This window comes from Cebidichthys violaceus, unplaced genomic scaffold (genome assembly GCF_023349555.1).
Source record: "Cebidichthys violaceus isolate CVI_PGR_0920_01 unplaced genomic scaffold, fCebVio1.0.p SCAF_6, whole genome shotgun sequence".
Taxonomy (NCBI): Eukaryota; Metazoa; Chordata; class Actinopteri; order Perciformes; family Stichaeidae; genus Cebidichthys; species Cebidichthys violaceus.
This window is the reverse complement of record NW_027176816.1, coordinates 18528418-18549528: the sequence shown is the minus strand read 5'-3', so window position 1 is coordinate 18549528 and position 21111 is coordinate 18528418. Positions and strand designations below refer to the sequence as shown.

At 43.3% G+C, this 21111-nt stretch overlaps 1 protein-coding gene across 1 annotated transcript in view; it reads right to left on the bottom strand.

Moving 5' to 3' along the window:
- Positions 1 to 410: 410 nt before the first annotated feature.
- Positions 411 to 21111, bottom strand: part of LOC137889116 (histone deacetylase 7-like) — a 26445-nt gene continuing 5744 nt past the window's right edge. The window contains 20 exon segments of the mRNA XM_068732751.1: positions 411 to 3866; positions 4047 to 4185; positions 5182 to 5263; positions 5392 to 5525; positions 5958 to 6076; positions 10817 to 10914; positions 11005 to 11124; positions 11300 to 11387; positions 11811 to 11866; positions 13048 to 13155; positions 13734 to 13783; positions 14464 to 14584; positions 14782 to 14915; positions 15667 to 15892; positions 16625 to 16828; positions 17399 to 17604; positions 18128 to 18299; positions 19316 to 19417; positions 20152 to 20261; positions 20468 to 20590. Coding sequence (XP_068588852.1) covers positions 3824 to 3866; positions 4047 to 4185; positions 5182 to 5263; positions 5392 to 5525; positions 5958 to 6076; positions 10817 to 10914; positions 11005 to 11124; positions 11300 to 11387; positions 11811 to 11866; positions 13048 to 13155; positions 13734 to 13783; positions 14464 to 14584; positions 14782 to 14915; positions 15667 to 15892; positions 16625 to 16828; positions 17399 to 17604; positions 18128 to 18299; positions 19316 to 19417; positions 20152 to 20261; positions 20468 to 20590 — 2435 coding nt within the window. The 3' untranslated portion in view covers positions 411 to 3823.

The window sequence follows — 21111 nt, the reverse complement described above, 5'->3', positions numbered from 1 at the left end:
AACAGGACATGCGCTAATTCAGAGATTTTGATAATGAAAATTATTGGAATCATACAGAAATTACATTTATAGCACAGATCAGTAGAGAAATATACATTTTTATTTCATTTTATCATTATTTTTTTACTTTTCATGACAGGTGAAGCTGCCTAGACCTAACCTTTGTTTTGTTGCCTTGACCTGTTGCCGTTATATGATTTGTTCAAAATGTTGTCCCTTAAATATCTGTAAATCCTTTTTGGCAATATCTTCTTTTTCATATAATTACTGCCAGCCTTCGACAATTTGATCACACAACTGTTCCATGTCTTTTCATTTAGTGAATCATTTACTAGGAAAGTGATTCAAGCGTCATCACGTGTGATTCATGTTTATATGGTGATGTTTGGACAAAGAGGCAAAAAAGAGACTTATACTGGAAATGATCGTTTTAATCAAGAGGAAAAGACAAAGATAACGGTACAAAATAGACAATCTTTCTATACATACACTTTGTAGGAAATGTGAAGGAAAATGAAACATACAGGTAAATGATAAAGAATAGCATGAAACAAAAGATTTCAATGTCACGTTTATAGATACTACATAGTTACTGTAAGTCCAGTTAGTTAAGAGTTACCAATACAGATACTACTGCTGAATGCATCAAGGCACATGTGTGACATGTGTACTTTGGTCATGGAGTTTCTATTTACAGTGTCTTTCTTTAAGAAGAAGGTACATATGACATCAGTAATAAAAGGCAATTAATTAAGAGTTGAGGCAATACTGGCCTCTCCATAAAACGAAAGAACAGCCACTGGGAATATAATACAGGAGGTCATTTACAGTATTTGACACACACACACACACACACACACACACACACATTTGCAAAAGCATGCACAAAACACATTTTACATATGCACTGGTGCAAATGCAGTCGCCAACACTCTCTCTCTCTCTCTCTCACTCACTCACTCACTCACTCACTCACTCACTCACTCACTCACTCACTCACTCACTCACTCACTCACTCACTCACTCACTCACTCACTCACTCACTCACTCACTCACTCACACACACACACACACACACACACACACACACACACACACACACACACACACACACACACACACACACACACACACACACACACACACACACACACACACACACACACACACACACACACACACACACACACACACACACACACACACACACACACACACACCTTGACACATCAGACACCATTGACTTCATAGACGCCAGGTGCACCTGCTGGGCACGCTGGGTAAGAGAGACACGGCATATCGTTTCAACGCCATCACTTGCCGTTAGGAAAACTATTTACAACACCAAAAGAATGACACGCTTTTCAGTTTACACCCATTACAAAACTCTAGTCCAACATTTTCCTAAGAATTCCTACTGGAATGAGGCAAAAATCTTAACTCTTAGCACTACTGTCATGTTGCTGAATATACAAGGCCTTCTGTTGGGCAGACGATGCCCAGGGTCCGACTAAAGCAAACTGAGCACATGTACAGGTTCCTACCTGGATGTCTGAATGGTAACGCTTCCTTCATCCAGTCCCATTAACTCGCTGTGGACACTGTGCTAGTTTCAATCTGTTTTTTTTTTCTTTACAAAAGCTACATTTACACAAAATCAAGGCTTTTTTTCTTTTATCAAATCTTTCCCAACAAGAGTTGAAAATCTGATAGAGCTGCTTCAAATTCCCTCATGGATGTAAAAATTCTATCAGAAGCTCCAAGGCAACACTTTTTAGCCAAAGCCGTATAACTGGTCGAACATGAATGTCATTGGTCTCAGTTTCATAGCAGAGTTTTAGTGTTTAGATGCAGTTTTAGAAGTTATTTTTGGCCACAACTTTGTCAAATTTTGTTACTGACACTCAGCTATCCGCATCTCTGATTTAAAAAAACAAAAGTATTGGTCATCAAAAGCCTTTGAACTGGTCAAACCGAGTATGCATGAAAAATGGATATCAACAGAAAACCTCCAAACTACAATATTTTCTTTTCACTTTTTGGAATGCAAAGCCCTTTACGTGCCCCGACAGCAGAGCAGTGAGAAGATTCGTCAACGTGACCTCTGCTTCAAACGTCAGCGTAGAAGACGGGGACCAGCATGCTTAGCGCCGCCTCGTCTAGGTCGATCGCAGCGCGTCAAGAAGCTGCTGCTGCTAAGCACAGCTGCAAAGACGAGTCTCGTGTGGGAAAAAAAAAAAAAAAAAATTCACCTCCAAACAAAACACAATGCATTAGTTTCCTTAATTAGACCGTGATAAAGCCTGGAACACCAAAAAAACTGGTTGAAGAAAAACATTCAAACCAGGCTCATCCTCAAAATAAACAGTACACAAAGGTCTGCATATATGATGTTCACCGAAATCCACAGGTTCACACGTTGTGTTTTAAAAGTAGAGTCACTGTGAGTCTCCACACCAGTCCCTTGTGTTGCTTCCACACCGTCCCATAGCCGAGTGCAGGCTGTTTTAAGGCAGTTTTTCTTTGGGTGATGTCCATTAAGTGCATTTACATTATTGCTACTAGAACAATACAATGGTCCTCAGTGGTGCCACAGTGGAATGAACGCTCCTTTAGTCTCAAATATAAACAATAATATACAGTATTTAATACTAGTGGTACATCGACAGTTCATCATTGCTTTGTACATGTGTGTGTGTGTGTGTGTGTGTGTGTGTGTGTGTGTGTGTGTGCATCTAAGACACTGAACAGCAGTGAAGTAATATTCCTGCTCATAAAATCTTGCCTACTTTTTGGATTAACTTCATAGGAAATGCAACTCTACAGTATTTCGGCCAATACGTGTCCTTAAGAGTGAGACTTCACGAGACATCTCAGATGAAGAGCAGGGAAAAAATATAGCAGACACAATTTCAACCAAATCTTCAAAAAAAAAAACAACAGCTATTAAATAACCTACAGAGAGGAGTTGTTGTTTTTCTTTTTTTTTTTTTTTATATATATATATCCCAGAGCTTTGGAATTTCTTATGGTTCACATTATGGAATGAACAGTGCAATAAAACAACAAGGACATTTGCCTTTTTCTTTGTTTCTACAAAACCACAGTTGTCCTTTTTGTGTCTTCATGTTTCTCTCTTTCCCTGGACTTCTTTGTTGTCTTCTTTTAGTGGTTAAACTGCATGTAATGACGTCATTAAAGCAGACAATCTCTCCGTCTTATTCTCCTTATTCTTTCTGTATGATGTGGCCACTTCTTCTTGTATGCGTACACGCTTGTCACCTGATGTCAGAGGTTAATTCTGCAAAGGTGGCAGAAAGAGAGAGGAACTTGTGACGTAAAGTGTCATCATTCTGAAACCTGCTGGTCCTTACGTTAAGACAATAGTTAAGGCAACAAAAACGGCTGCTGGTACATAGTGCTTCAAGACAAATCAGAGCTGGACTGAATTCTGTCTGCTCCTACGCGGTTTGTGGTCACAGAGCTGCGCCGCTGGACACGCACAAAAATCCAACGTCAGTCAGGAGACATGAAAGGTATTTAAAAAATCATCTAGTATTGCTCTTTGGTGAGGTTTCGGAAGGTTTCCCAGCTGCAGGTAGTTCTGCCGGCTTCAGCCGACGTGCTCATACTGCAGGTCTGAGGCTCAGCATTGTGTGTTGGTGGATGTGCGTGAGTGTGGATAAGGCAGATGGGTGGGGCTCAGTGGAATCACAAACACACCCCCTCCGTTATGGTCGCGTGACAAATGCAGGAGATCAGAGGCTACAGGTGGGGTCCAAATCCTGAAAGGGAGTTCTGTGAGGCGATTGGTCGGATTCTTCTACATGGAGTTGCTGTCGTGCTCCATCGGCTCGTCAGGGAGGCTGGAGGGGGGGGGGGGGGGGGGGGGGGGACAGACGTGAGCGGAGAGCTTGTGGGGGGGTAAACATGAAGGGTGATTTTTTCTTTTTTGGTCTTTGCTTGGTTGCATGACTGTTTGTGTGTGTGTGTGTGTGTGTGTGTGTGTGTGTGTGTGTGTGTGTGTGTGTGTGTGTGTGCTTCACCTCTTGTTGGACAGGACTCCCACGGAGAGCGAGGCCAGAGCGTTGACGGCGTCGGTTTCCTCACATTCTCTTCTCTGCGCAGCCAGACAGGACAGACCCACTGATCCGCTGTGAGCCTTCACACTCTGCCAGTACTGACCTGCGACACACACACACACACACACACACACACACACACACACACACACACACACACACACACACACACACACACACACACACACACACACACACACACACACACACACCGGTTACTGGTGCTGTCAAACCATAGAGCGAGGAATCTCGTCTTATCTTGGCGTGAGCTACAGAGCCACTTCAAACCACACTATATTATAAGCATGGACTAGTTTAAAAAAACAGGAGCAAGGACTAATTGAGCAGTTACTGAGCACCACTGCGTTTGATTTAATTTGCTGTTCGGTTAAAGTCTGTTGCTTATTTCTTTTATGTGACATTTCTTTTGTTCGTTTAAACTTTTTTGCTGTTTTGTTTTAAGTCTGTTGTTTGTGCTTTTATGTGAAACTTTTATGCTGCCATCTTGGCATCGAAAAAGAGGTTTTAAATCCCAATGGGAATATCCTGGTATAATAACTGTTAAATAAACCTTTCATCCGATCTACTTGTCACTTGGCGGGTATAATGCTGGGGATCCCATGGAGTGCAGTGCAATTTGGACAACAATGAAGCAGCTCCGAAGCAGCAGGGGCGGGGCTTCAGGGCTCTGTTGACTTAGTAGAGTGTGTCATCCTCAGCTGGCTAAAACAGGGCGCAGCTCATTGACTGCAGTTCAGTGTTGCTGCTGCATGTTGCTGCATGCTGCTGGATATACTGACGTTACAACCAAACCCGTCTTCACTTCCCTGGAATCAGCGAGCGATGAGCGCTTCTCTAGAACGCAACGAGCCATTTGCTGCAAAACGGGCTCTAAACTGCCACTGCACTCGTCATGCAAACAGTCAAATGATCCTGTTCTGATTTCGGTATCATGTCCTGAGGCCACGTGTTGATTACGTTAGCAAGCAGGAGGGGGAAGAGAACGAACATGATCCTCAGGGGACATTTGCAGGATTAAATAAAAAGTAAAAATGTTCACTAAATAACAATAGTTGAATCAAATATGAGCGCTGCTCACTTTGTATCTGTATGACGGCCTGCAGGGAGCGGACTGCATTAGCGTTGGGCTTCTGGAGGAGGACTTCTTCTGGCAGTGGGTCCTACAGGACAGAGAAGCAGCCATGAAGACACTATTTGGTTAAGAAGTGACTGAAGAGATACGGTAAAAAGTGCTCAGGACCAACTGTAAACCCACAGCAAAGCAACTCCATTACCCAGCATGCCTTACCTGTATGTCCAGGAGTGCACTGACACAGGCTTCGGATGCGTCGCAGATAGCTGTGAGGTCGTGACCTCCCTCAAGGGACAAAACCAGACGGCCCCCTGCTAGAGACATCAGCTGGTGGGTCAGGTGGCTGAAACCTGCGGTCGACAAACACACACAGACATGTTAACATGACGTATGAACCAGGCGAAAGCCAACCAGAATAAAGCTACGAGGCCACTTTTCTGTAGGACTTACCAAGATGAGTTCAGCTATACTTTCCAATCTAAACAACAAATGTATATTTTTACCTTGTGGATTCTCCCGCAGCAACATACCAACTACTAATTTACTATAATTATTATGCAGCGAGGTACAGTAGAAGGCACGACTCCTTCTCTTTACTCCATGCGTGACAGGAGCTGTAATAATCTATTAATATCTCTAAATACCCACAGGATCATAAAGTACAGTTCTCATTGGCAGAATGAGACCCTGAGGTACAGACTGGAGGACAGACTGCGCAGTCTGTCCTCCAGTCTGTACCTCAGGGTCTCATTCTGCCAATGAGAGCGGAGGACCGTGCTTACATTTGGCGGAGACCTTGTACCCTCCCAGAGGAGCGGGGTTGCCCTCGGCAGCGTCAAACCCGGCCGACACCAGCACGAAGTCCGGAGAGAACTCCTGGGCGATGGGCATCACCACAGACCTGTAGAGACACGAACACACAGGCCACTGAAAATCCATGGGACTGGGGAGGTCGTCTGTGTTGTTGCAGTTCCTACTGGTTGGCAGCAGAGGTTGATGAAAGTCATTTATTACTTTTACTTTTCCCCTTTTACCACTATTGCTTGTTGTGTTTCGCCATGTAACATCTGTTCTACTGCAGGTTTGTGCGATCTCCTGGGTCCAACATGCACCCGTTGTTTTATCATAACACATTAAACAGACCAAATCTGACAAGCTAAATTACATGTGTACTTCAGTTTTTCTTCCTCTGATAGGCACATACACAAGCCTTCATTATACAGTTCAACTTAAAGAACAGAGGAAGGAAATGAGAGGCTTGTTCTTTCGAGTCGCATATAAAGCAATTAAAGAATCAGTAGTGACATCACCGCTGAGAGGAGTTGACGTTTAAACATTTGTATCTGTGTTGTAGTTGTATGTGTTTGCGTTGTAGAGGAGAGAGAAAATGAACAAGAGGACAGTGGAAGTACACACATCGGTGCAGGATATTGCACTCTAGCAGCCGGCTGTAGCCCACATCTCAGTTGATTCAAAGGCTAATAACTCACTGATAGACAGACATTCATTTGGATTTATTTCATCAGTTTGCTCATACAGACTGCCCCAAATATTCAGCAAAATGTAGCCGTCTCCAAATCAAACTGTCGTTTCCAATCATTTCCAAACTGGACAGTCTCCTGGAGATGACAAATGTACATGATCAAATCAAAAAAAAAAAAAAAGTCATTAACATGACAAGTGTAACCGAGGCTTGGCTGATTCCAGACTCTGCAGCTCAAACAGAGCTGACAAAGGACTATTGTTTCTCCGCTGGACCAAGCAGCTTTGAGTAATACAAGTCTGCTTGACGAAGTCAAATTGTTTTGTCAGCTCTTATGCTGTAGCTGCTCAGTGTTGTTTGTGCACTTCAAGCAGATGAAGGTTTCCTTAATGCTATTGTTGTTAGGAAGAGAGAGCGGTGCTGTCCCGAGGCGGAGGGAGGCTCAACTCTGCCGCACGATGCTGTCGGCCGAGTTCAAAGCCGGAGTGTGTGAGTCTGTTTCCCATTAGAGGCTTGTCACTCTCCTCACGTCATTGACAACACAGAGGAAAAGAGGAAAAACAGTCCATCTGGGATCCATTTACCTTCATTATTCTGCCGAGGGACTTAGGAGACCTCCTTCCCCTCCCCTCCTCTCTCTCTCTTACACACACACACACACACACACACACACACACACACACACACACACACACACACACACACACACACACACACACACACACACACACACACACGTATATATATCCGAGCGCACACGCACACATCCAAACACATACTGCTGTCATGACTGCATGCAGATGGACATTATGAGCTCATAGACAAAAATGAGGACACGCAGCGATAAAACGCACAAACACATTCCAGCACACACACGCAAAACACAACATAAAGACGCACGCGAGGAGTAAGTTTCTCACACACACACACACACACACACACACACACACACACACGCCAAATCCCGCAGCGAAAAATAAATCTTCCTTGTGTCATCCTGCTGGTGGTGTAGGGACGTTTTGAGTCGCTGAATAATTTCGATCCATAAAAGCTTTATCATAGTGACGTGGATGTGAAGCAGAGCGTGCACAAACGTCCCCACAAAAAACACACACGCCTAACCGCAAAACCCGATCCCCGCCTCCCCTGTAGACCCATTAAAGCTGTGCCGCACTCCCCCCGGAGAGAGAAACTACAGACAAACTAATGGAAAGATGGGGGGAAGGAGGGAGGGCGGGAACGCTTATTAAAGATCAATCAAGGGAGGAGAGGAAGAGGGAGAATGTGTGTGTGTGTGTGTGGAGGGTGATGGTGAGGGTCGGGGTGATGGAAAAGAAGGGGGGGGGGGGGGTGAAGGACAAGGTGAAACTCACAAACTTTACCCATAAAATGTATGCCATTAAATGGCTTTTTTTTTTTTCACCAGACCATTCAGCATTTGCCAACTTTATTAATTACAAAGCGGGTGCATGCTGTGTAAGCGGTGGGGGCCTTTTGGATTCGGACTCCATGAAAGGAAAAAAAATCCTCTTTATGAGTTGTGAAGGCAAAGTGCCTCCCCATTAGAGCCTAAAAAGAGATCATGTGGACCGGCAGGCTAATCGCAATAATCACTCATAATTCCCACAAGAAATTTCCTTTCAAATTATCTTAAAACACGACCGGCTATTATTTCTCAGTAAATGCAGTGCGGTTCTGCACCTTTTTGCTATTAACGTGATAATTAATTGACAGCTCTGTTCTGGCCTGTGAAGCTCATTGAGATATTTGATGTGATATTGGACTATAGAACTAAACTGCACTAGTTATCTGGCCTCCTGGTGGATAGAACGCTGACCATGTGATCACAAGGTCCTCCGTTAAAGTCCACCTGTGTTGCATGCAGGCGGCAACCTCAGCTTCTGATAAATGAAGCCAATGCGGAAGTGTCTTAAACATGCATTCTCTCTAATGGCCATCAGGGGGCGACTCCTCTGGTTGTATAGAAGTCAGTAAACATTGTAAACATGAGTTCATGGTCTCAATTTCTAGTTTCAAGTGTTCTTCAATACAGCATGATGTTCATTTAGTACATTATGGTTCCATTTAAGGTAAAACAGACCATAAAGCGAGTATGCTTTAGGGCAGGCCGCTACTAGAGTCGTGCACGGCGTCCGAATGTGGTCGCCTCTGTTCATTGGTTGCAAAAACGGCAGAAATCCAAGATAGCGACGGCGAAAACACCGGACTTGAGGCTTCAAAATGGACTGCCGGGTGCCTCTGTGACATCACGGCGACTACCTCCACTTCTTATATACAGTCTATGGTTGCATGTCATCCCCTCGCTCTCTTGCCACATTTCCTGTCATATGTTTCAGTCTATACTACCTAACAAAAGGGGAAAAATGACCCAGAAATACAAACTTATGCCTAGTTCTTTCTCTCTCGACCATATCAAAAGGCACAGATTCTGTTGTTATTAATGCATTCAGCTCAAGTTTCACCTGGAATCTGTAACCTCAACTCTCTCACATCAGTTATTACAATGAGGACTATTTTCTATAACAGAGCAGACACTGATCTGGAAAGTTTTGATGTGGTGAACCGTCTCCATCTGAGGCTCCAGGCAGATCAAACCAAACAAAGGATAGCTCACAACTTCTATTAGGTCCAGATCTGAACACCAGGCCATATGATTGGCATTATGAATGTTTTGTCATTACCATAGAACTTGAAGAGGCACGTCCCGCTCAACTTTCACCAGATCTGAGTACTTTGTAGACAAAAAAAAAAAAAGTTCTGAATTTGATCACGATAGGAAAGGGGAGATTTCTCACCAGGGAGATTTTAATCAAAATTATGAGCAGATGGATCTGCATAAATCCAGCTAGATGAATATTATTTTTGCTTTGTATACCAAATGCTTTGACTAAACCCTACGTAAATGTAATCTCGTCTAAAAACACAGTGTTCAACTTGCAAGTATATTTTTGAGTGTTGGCAAAAAATTGAACCAGCCACCGCCATGGAGATGAACCGCTCCCCCTCAAAAACACTGGCGCCCTGATTGGAGTTATTCTCTATTGAAGATATTCTTTATTTCCTTAAAAAAAGCAAATGTCATCTGTGTAACAGGTGGAAAAGCCAGGAGCCACGTGTTTGTTGTTGTTATACTTATTGCCAAAATGAGTACTACAACTATTAACACTTAAGAACAGGTGGAGAAAGAAGGTTTTGGATTCTCTAAGATCAGACTTGAAAATATAATTTTTTTTTTAACTTGCCCCTCGATGCCACTGTGTGTGAGTCCATGTTTTATTCTATTATGCGATGCAACTGCACAACCCCCCCTAATGTCTGCGACTTTTCCAGTAACCATGCGGTTGCCACAGTTTCCTTGTGGTTCGATGCGCCAGACAACCAAAAGGCCCACACTGCTGAAACTTTATTGGTGCCAAACAACCCCCTGATGACAATTATCCAACCCACGAGCAGGAAGTACCGATCCGCAGTCTGTCAAACTCAAGACCCCGAGACCGCTTTACTGTAAAGCATCTGAAGTTATTAGAAATAGGGAGCGCCAGACACATGCTCTCCAAATGAGAAAGATTATTAATGACGCAAGAAGTACGTCAGAGGCAATGTGAGGCGGAGCCTCTGATCAGCTGAAGTGCGTTTGTTGTGGCTCAGTGTAAAGGAAATAAGATAAATTGTCTTATTATAACAGGAACAATATAAATAATTTACAGGATACCATTCATGTAAAAAGACATGTTTTGTGCTAAATCGGACGACCAGACGTGTTCAACAGTCAGCAGAACGTTTCTCTACAATTCTGAGGGAAGCAACACAACATGAGGTGACAAATTAAAGAGAAAAACATGTGAGTGGAGAGACATAATAAGTGCGGAGACTTCCAGAACAGACAAGAGGTGTCGCAGCATGTATGGCAACGATGTGAATCACGTGCTCTATCCTTCGCAGGAACCAGATCTCAACCCAACCGAACAAGACTTTGGAGCAACATGGGATGGGGTTCATTCCTGCATGCCAGGGAGCATTGAAGCTGTTCTGGAGGCTCAGACACTCAATGTAGTTTTTTTCCCCTTTAATTCGTCACCATTGTCACTCGTGTAAACTTGTGTTGCAGTGATTAAACAGAGCGGTAGTTGGCGCTACCTGAATGCTGCGAGGTACTCCGCATCCCCCATGGGTGGGTCCAGTCCTCCAGTCCACGCCACATTCACGTTGAAGCCCTCGCCTGCTCCAGAACCAACCTAAACCCCCCAAAAACACGTGTTGCATTTTAATCCAGAGTGTAATTGTCACACGTCAATAGACTACGATGTGGACTGGACGTCACCCACCTCGGCTGGCGACCCACTGCCAGGGAAGAAGTTTCCATCGTCATAGCGATGAAGTGAGATGTAGAGAACGCTGGGGTCGCTGTAGAACACTTCCTGGGTGCCGTTGCCATGGTGAACATCCTAGCGACAGGATGAGGTAAGACACATTTATATCCAAATGATATATAATACATATAAATTCACTCATATGTGATGTGTACTGACACACGAGTGTCACGGGGAAAACCCTCGTGGGTTTTCATCAATATAAACAACAATAGTGAAAACGACAGCGTGAGATAAAGAGCCGTCTTACCCAGTCAACAATCAGGATCTTGCTGACGCTGAGCCTGTGCTGGAGCTTCTTGGCGGCTATGGCAACAGAATTGAAGTAACAGAAACCCCTGATAGACGCAGAAAGTGAGGATGAAACAGACACAAGAAAGTTGAGACTTTAACTGACAAAGAGAAACGCTGAATGTCTCTTTTAGCTCGTAGCTCTTATTCATTTTTGCTGAATTGCAACACGAGTGACGTACAGTCATGGGAATGTTGAAAAGGCTCTGTGTCTTAATAGTAGCTGCTCTCGGGACAAATGAGAAGACGATGAGCGTCATACACAAAAAAAACAACTATTAATCTTCTTTATTTTTTTGTCCCTTTGTCGTCTCTATCACTTCATAAATATCCTCCACAGAGAGGCTGTTGACAGCGCCGCAAGAACAGGGACACTCACTCTGGTCAGGCTGAGCATGTGACACACACACACGCACACACACACACACACACACACACACACACACACACACACACACACACACACTTACATTGGATTATTGGGGTCTGCGTGATGCCCTGGCGGCCTGACCACAGCAAAGCCGTTCTGTGCAGAAGAAGAAGACAACGCTATTACTGAAGTGTTTCACTGCAAATGAAGAGCTTTAAAAAAGGCACCGTTTCATAGTCACACGTGTTTATGACGTACAGGAGTGTAACAATTTTGGCACACATAAATGAAGACACCTCTGCCGAAATTCAAAACCTGTCATTTTACGTTTCTACCACAAAGAAAAGCACTCGTGTTTCCTGCTTCGTGTAAAGTTTATCAGAGCTGCTTCTATTTGTAGATTTAGAATTAGAGTCAACTTCTCTCTCAGCCCAATGAGTAAAAACTCAAAGCATGAAGTCAAACATTTCATGAACACAAAAGGATCAAACGCGACAGTGGAGGCCATTCATATGTTATCTTGTAAATGAGTATCATAGTATTTATTCCGTACCATATGCATAGCTTTTCTTTTAGCCCGGACTTTAAATCATTGTGAGAAAAAAAAGGAAGTACATTTAGGCCTTGATGAGACAGAAAGAAAGATCCTCTGAAACCCTTTAATGTTTGAAGTGGTTTGGGCAGCGTGCCGGATGCATTTCTAGGTTGATTCTTAGACGTCTTAGAAGTCTTTCTCATCCTTGCAGCGGACCGACAGCAACGCAACACTGCCAGCAGAATACACAAAGTCAAGAACATCACAGTGACTGAGATCACAAAGCTGTTTTTGGTCCACAACCCTAGTGCCTGAAAAAGCTGTGGCTCTGTGTGCAAAGGTAACGTTACAACTGTAATTTCTCACCTTCTGACATGATAAACCTGCATCTAGTCAACACAGGTTCTATTTTAGGAAGTGGGTTAAATCATGACAGTCATAAATAATACAACTATCCTTTAACTGTTTGAATAATTGTCTGCATTGTGGCATCCCGTGCCTCCACTTCATCCATCATTTTGCGTCATTTGTGCATTTTTGCTCACATATTGTTTTTGTGCCGTTATAGAGCCATAAAGAATCATTTTTCGGGAACAATTAATCCGTAGCTTAAGTTTAAATTCTCCTCATGCCTCGAGCAGACGGTGCTTAAAGCAAGGCGAGCGACTTAAACAAGACACTGCAACAGAAATGGAATGACAACTCGGGGATGAGTTGACAAAATGTAGGAACACAAACGTCTTATCTGGAGGCGATGGTGTGACGTTCGGCTTTTTTTTTTCTGCCGGGTTTAGTTTCTCACCTTCAGCTCTCCTTTGGCCACTCTGCAGGCCAGCTCAACGACGCTGCCCGCCGCCATGCGTGACGCCGTTGAAGTGTGCGACTCATTCCAGATGGTGTCATTATCCACCTGCCAATTGAGAAGACAAAAGGACGGAGGCCAATGAACGATAGGATAAAAAAACAAAAAGCAGAGGAAACACTTATAATATCTGCTTTGTGAAGCCTGACTATGACATTCTTTCTGGGACAATAAAGGCTTTCTCCAGACATACAGCTGTGACTGCCGGGTAGAAACGTCCACATCCATAATGCTGGTAAATTTCCTTTCCTTCTTTATTCTGTGCTCTGTTTATTCACAAATGGGCATTAATGTCCATCTGGCTCGGACAATGAAAGCCGAGGCATTTCTTTTATCCCCGGTCATGGACATGTTGTTCTGATTAGCTCTGACTTGTCATGGTCCGACACGGACTGTCAGGCAAACGTTAGGGCCGGGCCGGGCCGGGCCAACTCTCTTTTCCTCTTTAATATCCTGTCTTTCTTGTAATTTTCTCTTTCGTGCCTCGGTTGCTTATTCTTTGAAACGATATCATCTTTCATCAACGCAGTATTGTATAGCTTTTATTAAGAGCTTTCTGGAATTACAGTGTGATCAAGAATAAAACTTGTGTGTGTGTGTGTGTGTGTGTGTGTGTTTTCTCTTACCCCTACACCCCCACATGGTAACATCACAAACATCCTTTGAGACAGGATTCCTTGGGAAACAGAAACATAAAAATTACCGTTTTTTTTTTTTTTTTAAACATCATTCAATTACGTTTCAGCTTGTTATTCTTTTCAACACAATTATTTTTGCAAGATGTCTAATGGTAAGACAAGCTATGAACTTTTTTTGAGCTGAGTTTTTGCAACGAGGCTCTTTGCAGATCGGGGGTCGATTTTGTGCCAAACATATTAGCGTTACCTCATTTAAATATGTGTCAAATTGCACAGGAGCACCAAGATGCAATTTGCTAGGCGGCACCATTAGGGGTGTATCTCACCCTTAAAAAGGGAGCTTTGAGAATCATTTGTTCAAGTTTAGCAGCCGCAAAAGTCGCGCAATCCTTCTGTGAATTTGACCCCGAGAGTATTAATGGCGTGACTTGATTTTTGGTAAAAGATCCAGTTTGTAATTTCTTTTTTAACTGAATCAACAAAGTTCAAGGACAAAAGCATGAACACAATTATTTGTCAGAACTGTAAAACTTGAGTTCATGATGTAGCTTTAGCTCTGTTATTGAGAAGAACTGGACATCTGGAACATCTGTTTGGTATTGATGTTCCTGATCATATTTACTGTGCATAGTAATGTCTTTCATGTTCACTGTTAAATCAATTGAAATATGTTTTGAAACAACATCATTTGGCTCAGATTTGAGAATACGTGGCATACCGGCCAGTTTGCGGTTATCCAGTTTGAGTCTGTTGAGCGGGTTGGTGCCGTAGAGCAACACGTGGCGCTCGGTGTGGACCGACTGCAGCTCCTCCATAGTGGCTTTACGACCGCGGATAGTCTGTACGAACAGAACAATACATATAAGCGTCACATGGACAATGTACAGCATGTGATGATTAATGATGTTAAAAACATCTGTGCTCCAACAGACTCTACTGTACCTGTAAACTCAACCTCTCTATGTTCAGACAGACACACAAAATGTCATTTCTGTAGGTCAGATCAGGATGAAACCGTGTCCCGTGCCTTACGTACCTCACACTGTCCCCTCAGGCCTCTCTCCTGTAGTCTGGACCAGATGCTCTGTATTCTCCCAGCATGCTCTGGGTGACTGCTGTTGTCTCCACATGTACACTGGTGCCTCAGCATCTGAGAATCATACACCAGGCCTGCATGCACACACGCAAACAAAAAAAACAGATCTCACCATTTTGCCCATACAATATAAAGTATATTCACACTAGGAGTGCTGTTGACGCTGACCGTTGATCCCGCACCGAAACAAATAGCACTACAGGAAGGAGGAAAAATACGTATCTTTTTATTTTGGGGTGAACTGTCCCTTTAAGTCTGTAAGTGCTACTTCTTGAACTTTTCCCGATGAGGAGCACAGGCCACACAACACCTACAGAGTTCTCTGTGTCTTTAAATCCATACGTTCCCAACAGCAGTAGTGTTTTGATTGATCCATTAGTTGAGTTAAATCAGTTGTTCCTTTAAAACACTTTTAAAACTTCACTGTTTTAGACTTAAACTACATTAGAGCTTTTAAATTGATGTTTTAATTTAATTTGTTGATTTTCATAAATTCTTCTTTATTCATGTTTTTTTAAGTTTTTGGTTTGTCCATGAGTAGGACCTTCCTTCACTCGGTCAGTGCATGGTGCTAAATACTGTGAATTATATGAAATATCGTTTTGGTTCCATCATTATTAGCGACATGACTGTAAATTTGGAATAGAGGTGGGCAACGACGTGCAACAACGTTTCCCCAGCCGGCTTCAAACCAGGGATGTTTCTTTTATACAATATGGTCAGCGGTTTAACCCCTAAGCCTCGGGGGCACCCTGAATTTGAAATATCATTCAGAAGATGATCAGACATACCTATTATAATACTGTACGAACTTATCTGACTCACCAGTGGTGAAGCGTGGTTTGCTGCTGCTGTCTTGTGCGGCCAGGCTCAGGGGTTTCTCAGGCAGAGTGAGAGAGGTGGAGGCTGGGGAGGACTGTGTACGAGACAGGGTCCGATGGACTCCCAGCCCACTACCAACCCCGCCGCCGCCCCGCAACATGGGTACTGCCAGGGTCTCCATTTGTCGATGCAGCTGCTGCAGCTGCTTCTGCTGCTCCCATAGCAACGACTGCAAGAAGAGTGAGGGTGAAGGAGATGGAACATAGTCGACATAATTCTAACTAAATATCATAAACATGAAAGAAGACAGAGTTAAGAGAAAAGAGGAGAGCAGGAGCTGTAAACAGCCCTGGGTCTTTTTCTAAACCACGGAAAACATCGGTGAATATCAGTGCTTGTTCAGTTCCATCGCTACACATGTGGTACGCAGCTGTACATCCCTCTAAAACTCTCAAAGTGATTTGCGTTCAAGGCTGATATCAAGTGCTGAAAGCCTCAAATCTTCCTCCAGCGTAATGTCAATAAAGTCTGAAATGGTTATATTTGGCTCCCCCGATCTGACCTGTACCATCAAGAAAATCTGGGTCTGTCTCTCATTTTTCACTCTAATCTCTTCCTTTAAAATCAGGTAACCAAAACCTGACTCGTGGACTCCTGATTATGTGGTTTGATTAGTGACTGACACATTTTCTGAGAGTGACATCTCAACTTACATTGAATACATCCTGTACCCGTACCATGCTAAAAAAGCTTGATTGAATGAGTACTTGTCAAACCTCAAAACCATGCAACTAGCCTTATATGCAAGTGTTAGGCCGCCCCCTACAGGACTGTTGGACGAAGAACAGCTGTGTGCTTTAACTCCATCTACCTGCTTTTGTGTGTGTGTGTGTGTGTGTGTGTGTGTGTGTGTGTGTGTGTGTGTGTGTGTGTGTGTGTGTGTGAAAGTGTGTTTTCCAACCTGGTTGAGTATGAGTGCATGTTGCAGGTTAAGTTGCTCTTCGTGGCTCTTGGATGCGGTCGGCTCCGCCTCCCTCAGTGACTCCGCCCTCACTCCGCTCTGGTAGGTTAGCTCTGTGGGCGACATCCCGCCACCGTCCTCCGAGTCCATGTCCTCAGAGGGGATCTGGTGCAGTCTGGGCTTCTCGTTGGACTTAGACATCAGCTGCACAGGCGCATACACGCACATTGAAGTTGGCAAAAAAAAACACACCAAGGAGACAAATATGCACGTATTCATTCGCATGACAGACAGACAGCAGACTGAAAAATGCACATAGAGAAATGCAGATGTAGGCTACTGTTTATCCCTGAATCAGTTACCACCACATAGTACACCATGCTCAAGTAGATTTTAAAGGGCAAAATGTGGAATTTTTTGAGGGCACTGACATCAACCAATTTGGGATCATAAAAATCAACACAAGTTGCTTAAACTATCCTCTGAAGTTTGTTGTTGGAGGAGGACATCTCAGTGCTTTCAAGTGTTGAAATATATAAACTGTAATGTCCACATCCAAGATTGGAGTCTTACATTTGTTGCTTTCATCAGGAGGCTACTAAGTAAATGACCAAGAGACACAATGAACTTTCTGTTATCAGTGATAGTGTTAATAGATGATCGCCATAACCACAAGACTGAATATAGACAAAACAAAAAAAGTAACAAAACAAATCTTCCTCTGGGACAATACAGACCGTCTATGTATCACTGTGTGCCTTCACTTCTCCATACCTTGCCCAGGTGAGTTTGCTGTTTGAGCCTCTCCAGTAGTTGCGTGCTGTGCTGCTGTTGGAGGAGATGCGTGTGAAGGGTCCGCGTGCTCTGGGGGAGGGGCTCCGAGCGTGTTCTGCTCAGGGGCTTGTGAGGATGAGCTCCTCCGGGGGAGAGGTGGTCTAACTGGGGGGCAAACTGTAGCTGGACGGGGTCTAGGCCTGGAACTGGTCAGAGACGGAGACACGAAGGAGCAGAAAAATAATGAGTTTCTGTAAGCAGAGACAAAGTAACGCGTGTGCACACACATCATTTCTCAAACACAAATAAACACACAATAGCTACAACAATGTCAAACCTTACAATATTGTTGATTTCAAATAACACATGCTGTCTTTCTTATGTGTCACTGAATACATGTAACTTGCTAATCAGTGAAAGAAAACAGTGTTATTCTAAATGTGACCACTGGGTGGTGCTCAAACATCTCTGACAGTAAAATTAAAACACTGTATACTGTCCTTTTGTGACTATTTGGTAACATCTTGGGTTTTCATCATCCTGAATTGTGGAGCTTTTGGCCCTACATGTGTGCACATGTGTTGGGTTTGTATATGCATGTACATGTCTAAAGTGTATGTGTGTGTGTGTGTGTGTGTGTGTGTGTGTGTGTGTGTGTGTGTGTGTGTGTGTGTGTGTGTGTGTGTGTGTGTGTGTGTGTGTGTGTGTGTGTGTGTGTGTGTGTCTCACCAGTGAGGAGCGGAGTGTGTACCAGTCCAGAGGGTTCCAGGATGATGACAGGCAGATGATGGTTCAGCTGCCCAGCCTGGTCCTCTCTGCTCAGGGGGAGGAAGACCGGCGAGCCCCCGGTTGTAACCACTGGCATCCGGCCCAACCTCAGAGAGGACTGCTCTCCTTCAGCCTGCACACAGACAGTTATTCAGCGCTTACAGCAACAGATAACATTATATCTGACGTAGCATCATAGCTGAACCACTTTCAATTTAAATATACAGTACTCCAAAACCAACAAACATCAATGTAATAGTGAAACAGCATCATACTGTTCTTCCTGTTTAAAACAATTCATAGGGGAGAGTAGATTTAATTCATTCATTTCATTGAGGTATTAAAATCATGGGACGTAATGTTTTGTGAGCTATGTAAATTACTTTTATATTGTTCAGACTGTACTGCACGGTCACTGAATCTTAAAACACATCTCCTTAAAAGGGAAAATTCATTATTTATGTGGATGTCCAATCAGTGTAACTGTACTCAGTTGAAGCGATAAACTCTTCAGTGCGTGCTATATTGACTGCAAAAGCTGATCGCTCCTGTTGGCGGAGGCGAGCCTACATGTACCAGGATGCATTGCCTCCATAAAATCCTCTGCACTCGTATTTTGAGATGCCATTGTCACAGTTGGCAATACAAGCGAAGAGGACAAATATGTTCTGTTTTTGAGTGGCACTAGAACACGCCCTCTTGGCAACCCAGAGGCAGAGACTAGAACTCCAAGATGAAACAGCAGCCTATAGTTCTTCCTTCTTCTTACGTCACTGTTGCGTCAAATAACAGCGCTGGATGCAGGAAGAAAAAACTATTTTACAGCCGCAAACTGTCAATTTAGCGAACTCTGGGGAATTAATTGCACCGATCGACTACATTTACCATCAACACTGACTGGACATCCTCATAAAAAGGTGGCAAATTTCCCCTTTGGGTCAAGTTAGCCTGGGACTGAGTCTATGAAACCGATGTCTTATAACGAGTTCCCATGAATAGAAAGAGATTCCTTGATAGTACAAAGAATTTAGAAAGAAAAAAGTGTCTTAAACGGAGCAGATCACTGCGTTAGACAGAACAGAAGAGATCATTAAAAATGATTTCAGATTAAACGGTTATGATAGACATCTGTTGCAGTTCAGTGCTTACCCTGGCGTTGGCTGGTAGTCCCAGTGTGATGGTGGGCAGAGTGGAGGGACTCTGGATGGTGAAGTTAGCTAGAGTGCCATCTCTTAGCAGCAGCCTCTGGGCCTGGAAATGCCAAACACAATTAACAATTAATAATGCATTTATATTCATATACAATACACGATTCTGGATCAGAGAAATCCCGCTCAACATTTAAGACCAGTGCTGGTTATGCATCCCATAATAATATTTCCAGAACAAATGTCACAGATGTAAATCATAACCAGTGCAGTCTAATCAAGGTAGCGTGCCGTCTTGACACCGGAGAATGATGAGTCAGACATCCACAGCAGGTGTGACAGAGGTTTACCGTATGTGATTAAATCAATTATGCATAAACAGCTGACAAACTCGGTGCTCCCATACGCGTGTCGTTGCTTTAAACATGTCATTACTCAGCGTCTCGGCACAGCTCATGTACATGAAACAACATCTCTTTTTTTTTTTTAATCAAAGCGTGTGCCTACTTGTTTAAAATGCTAATTTCTCCCATCTCTAAAACATGCCAGTCGGAAGTATTTCCTTTTGCTTTAGTGTTTTCTATTTTTCTATTTATCTGTCCAACTTCTATCTGGATTTCTTAATGACTAAACCAGTTTTCTATCAAAAAGGTACTGTAATTTCACAAAACGTCTATAAAAATGGACTAATTTGATGTTTAACATGTTTATTTATTATATTTCAGTTAATCTTGAGCTGATGTTTTAGTTAGTTTTACTTTATTAATATTCTGAAAGGACCCAACAACATAATATACGTGTGTGTGTGTGTGTGTGTGTGTGTGTGTCTTTGCTAACCTCATGCGAGAGGCCGCCAGCAGATGGCAGTAGCCCATTCTCATTGGGCAGACTGTCGTTAGGAGAACTGCAGCCGGAGACTGGAGTGCTACTGCTGCTGGGGGACGAGTCTGGTGGGAGACGAGCAGTGTGTCAGTTTAGATTACGCATCTGGACCATATTTGCATTACATTTGACTATGTCAGTGAATCATTTCTTAAACCAATCATAGAAGAATGAAAACCTTTGCTTTCACTCAGTGAAATGATCACATATTAAAACAACAATACTGTGTCTCCACTCGCTCATTGATTTGTGTGTGTTTGATTGTAATTACCCAGTGTGTCAGGCACTCGGTGCTTGACAGTGGCCGGGGCGCTCTCTTTGCGGGTGAGCGGGCTCTTGCGGGTGTTTAGGTGCTTCTTCAGCTTGTGTTTCACCTTCAGATTGGGCTCAGACGCTAAGAATTCAGGGCAACATGGGGAATGTTACTTTATGCAATCACACGCGAATGGTTTACTACTGTAGTACGACAACAAGGATTCAACCCATTTCCATTTTCCATAGTAGGAAGCTATGTAAACTACTTTGTCTTAGTAGGAAAAGCACATGTTGCTGAAGCAGCTAAATGGAATGCAGTCATCCTTAATATTATGTTGAACACCTGTGCTTTTCCAAATCTGACATATCTACACCTCTTGAATGTGAATGGACATGTGCTACACCAAAAAAACAAACAGTAGATAGTATTACAGTTAGCGAGTATGACTGATATAAGCAAACTGACCATACACATGGACAAAACACATGACATGAAAGGGGATTGTATCAGTTTTTTCAGTGTTATTTGCTTTTAAATGCTACAATAGCCTGAAGTAGACAGTGGGACTAAATGGCTAAATCCACAAACAGCCAAACAAATTGCTCCCCTTGACTTAATTGTGGTGTAAAAAGTTGGTGGTCAACGAGACTTGACATTTG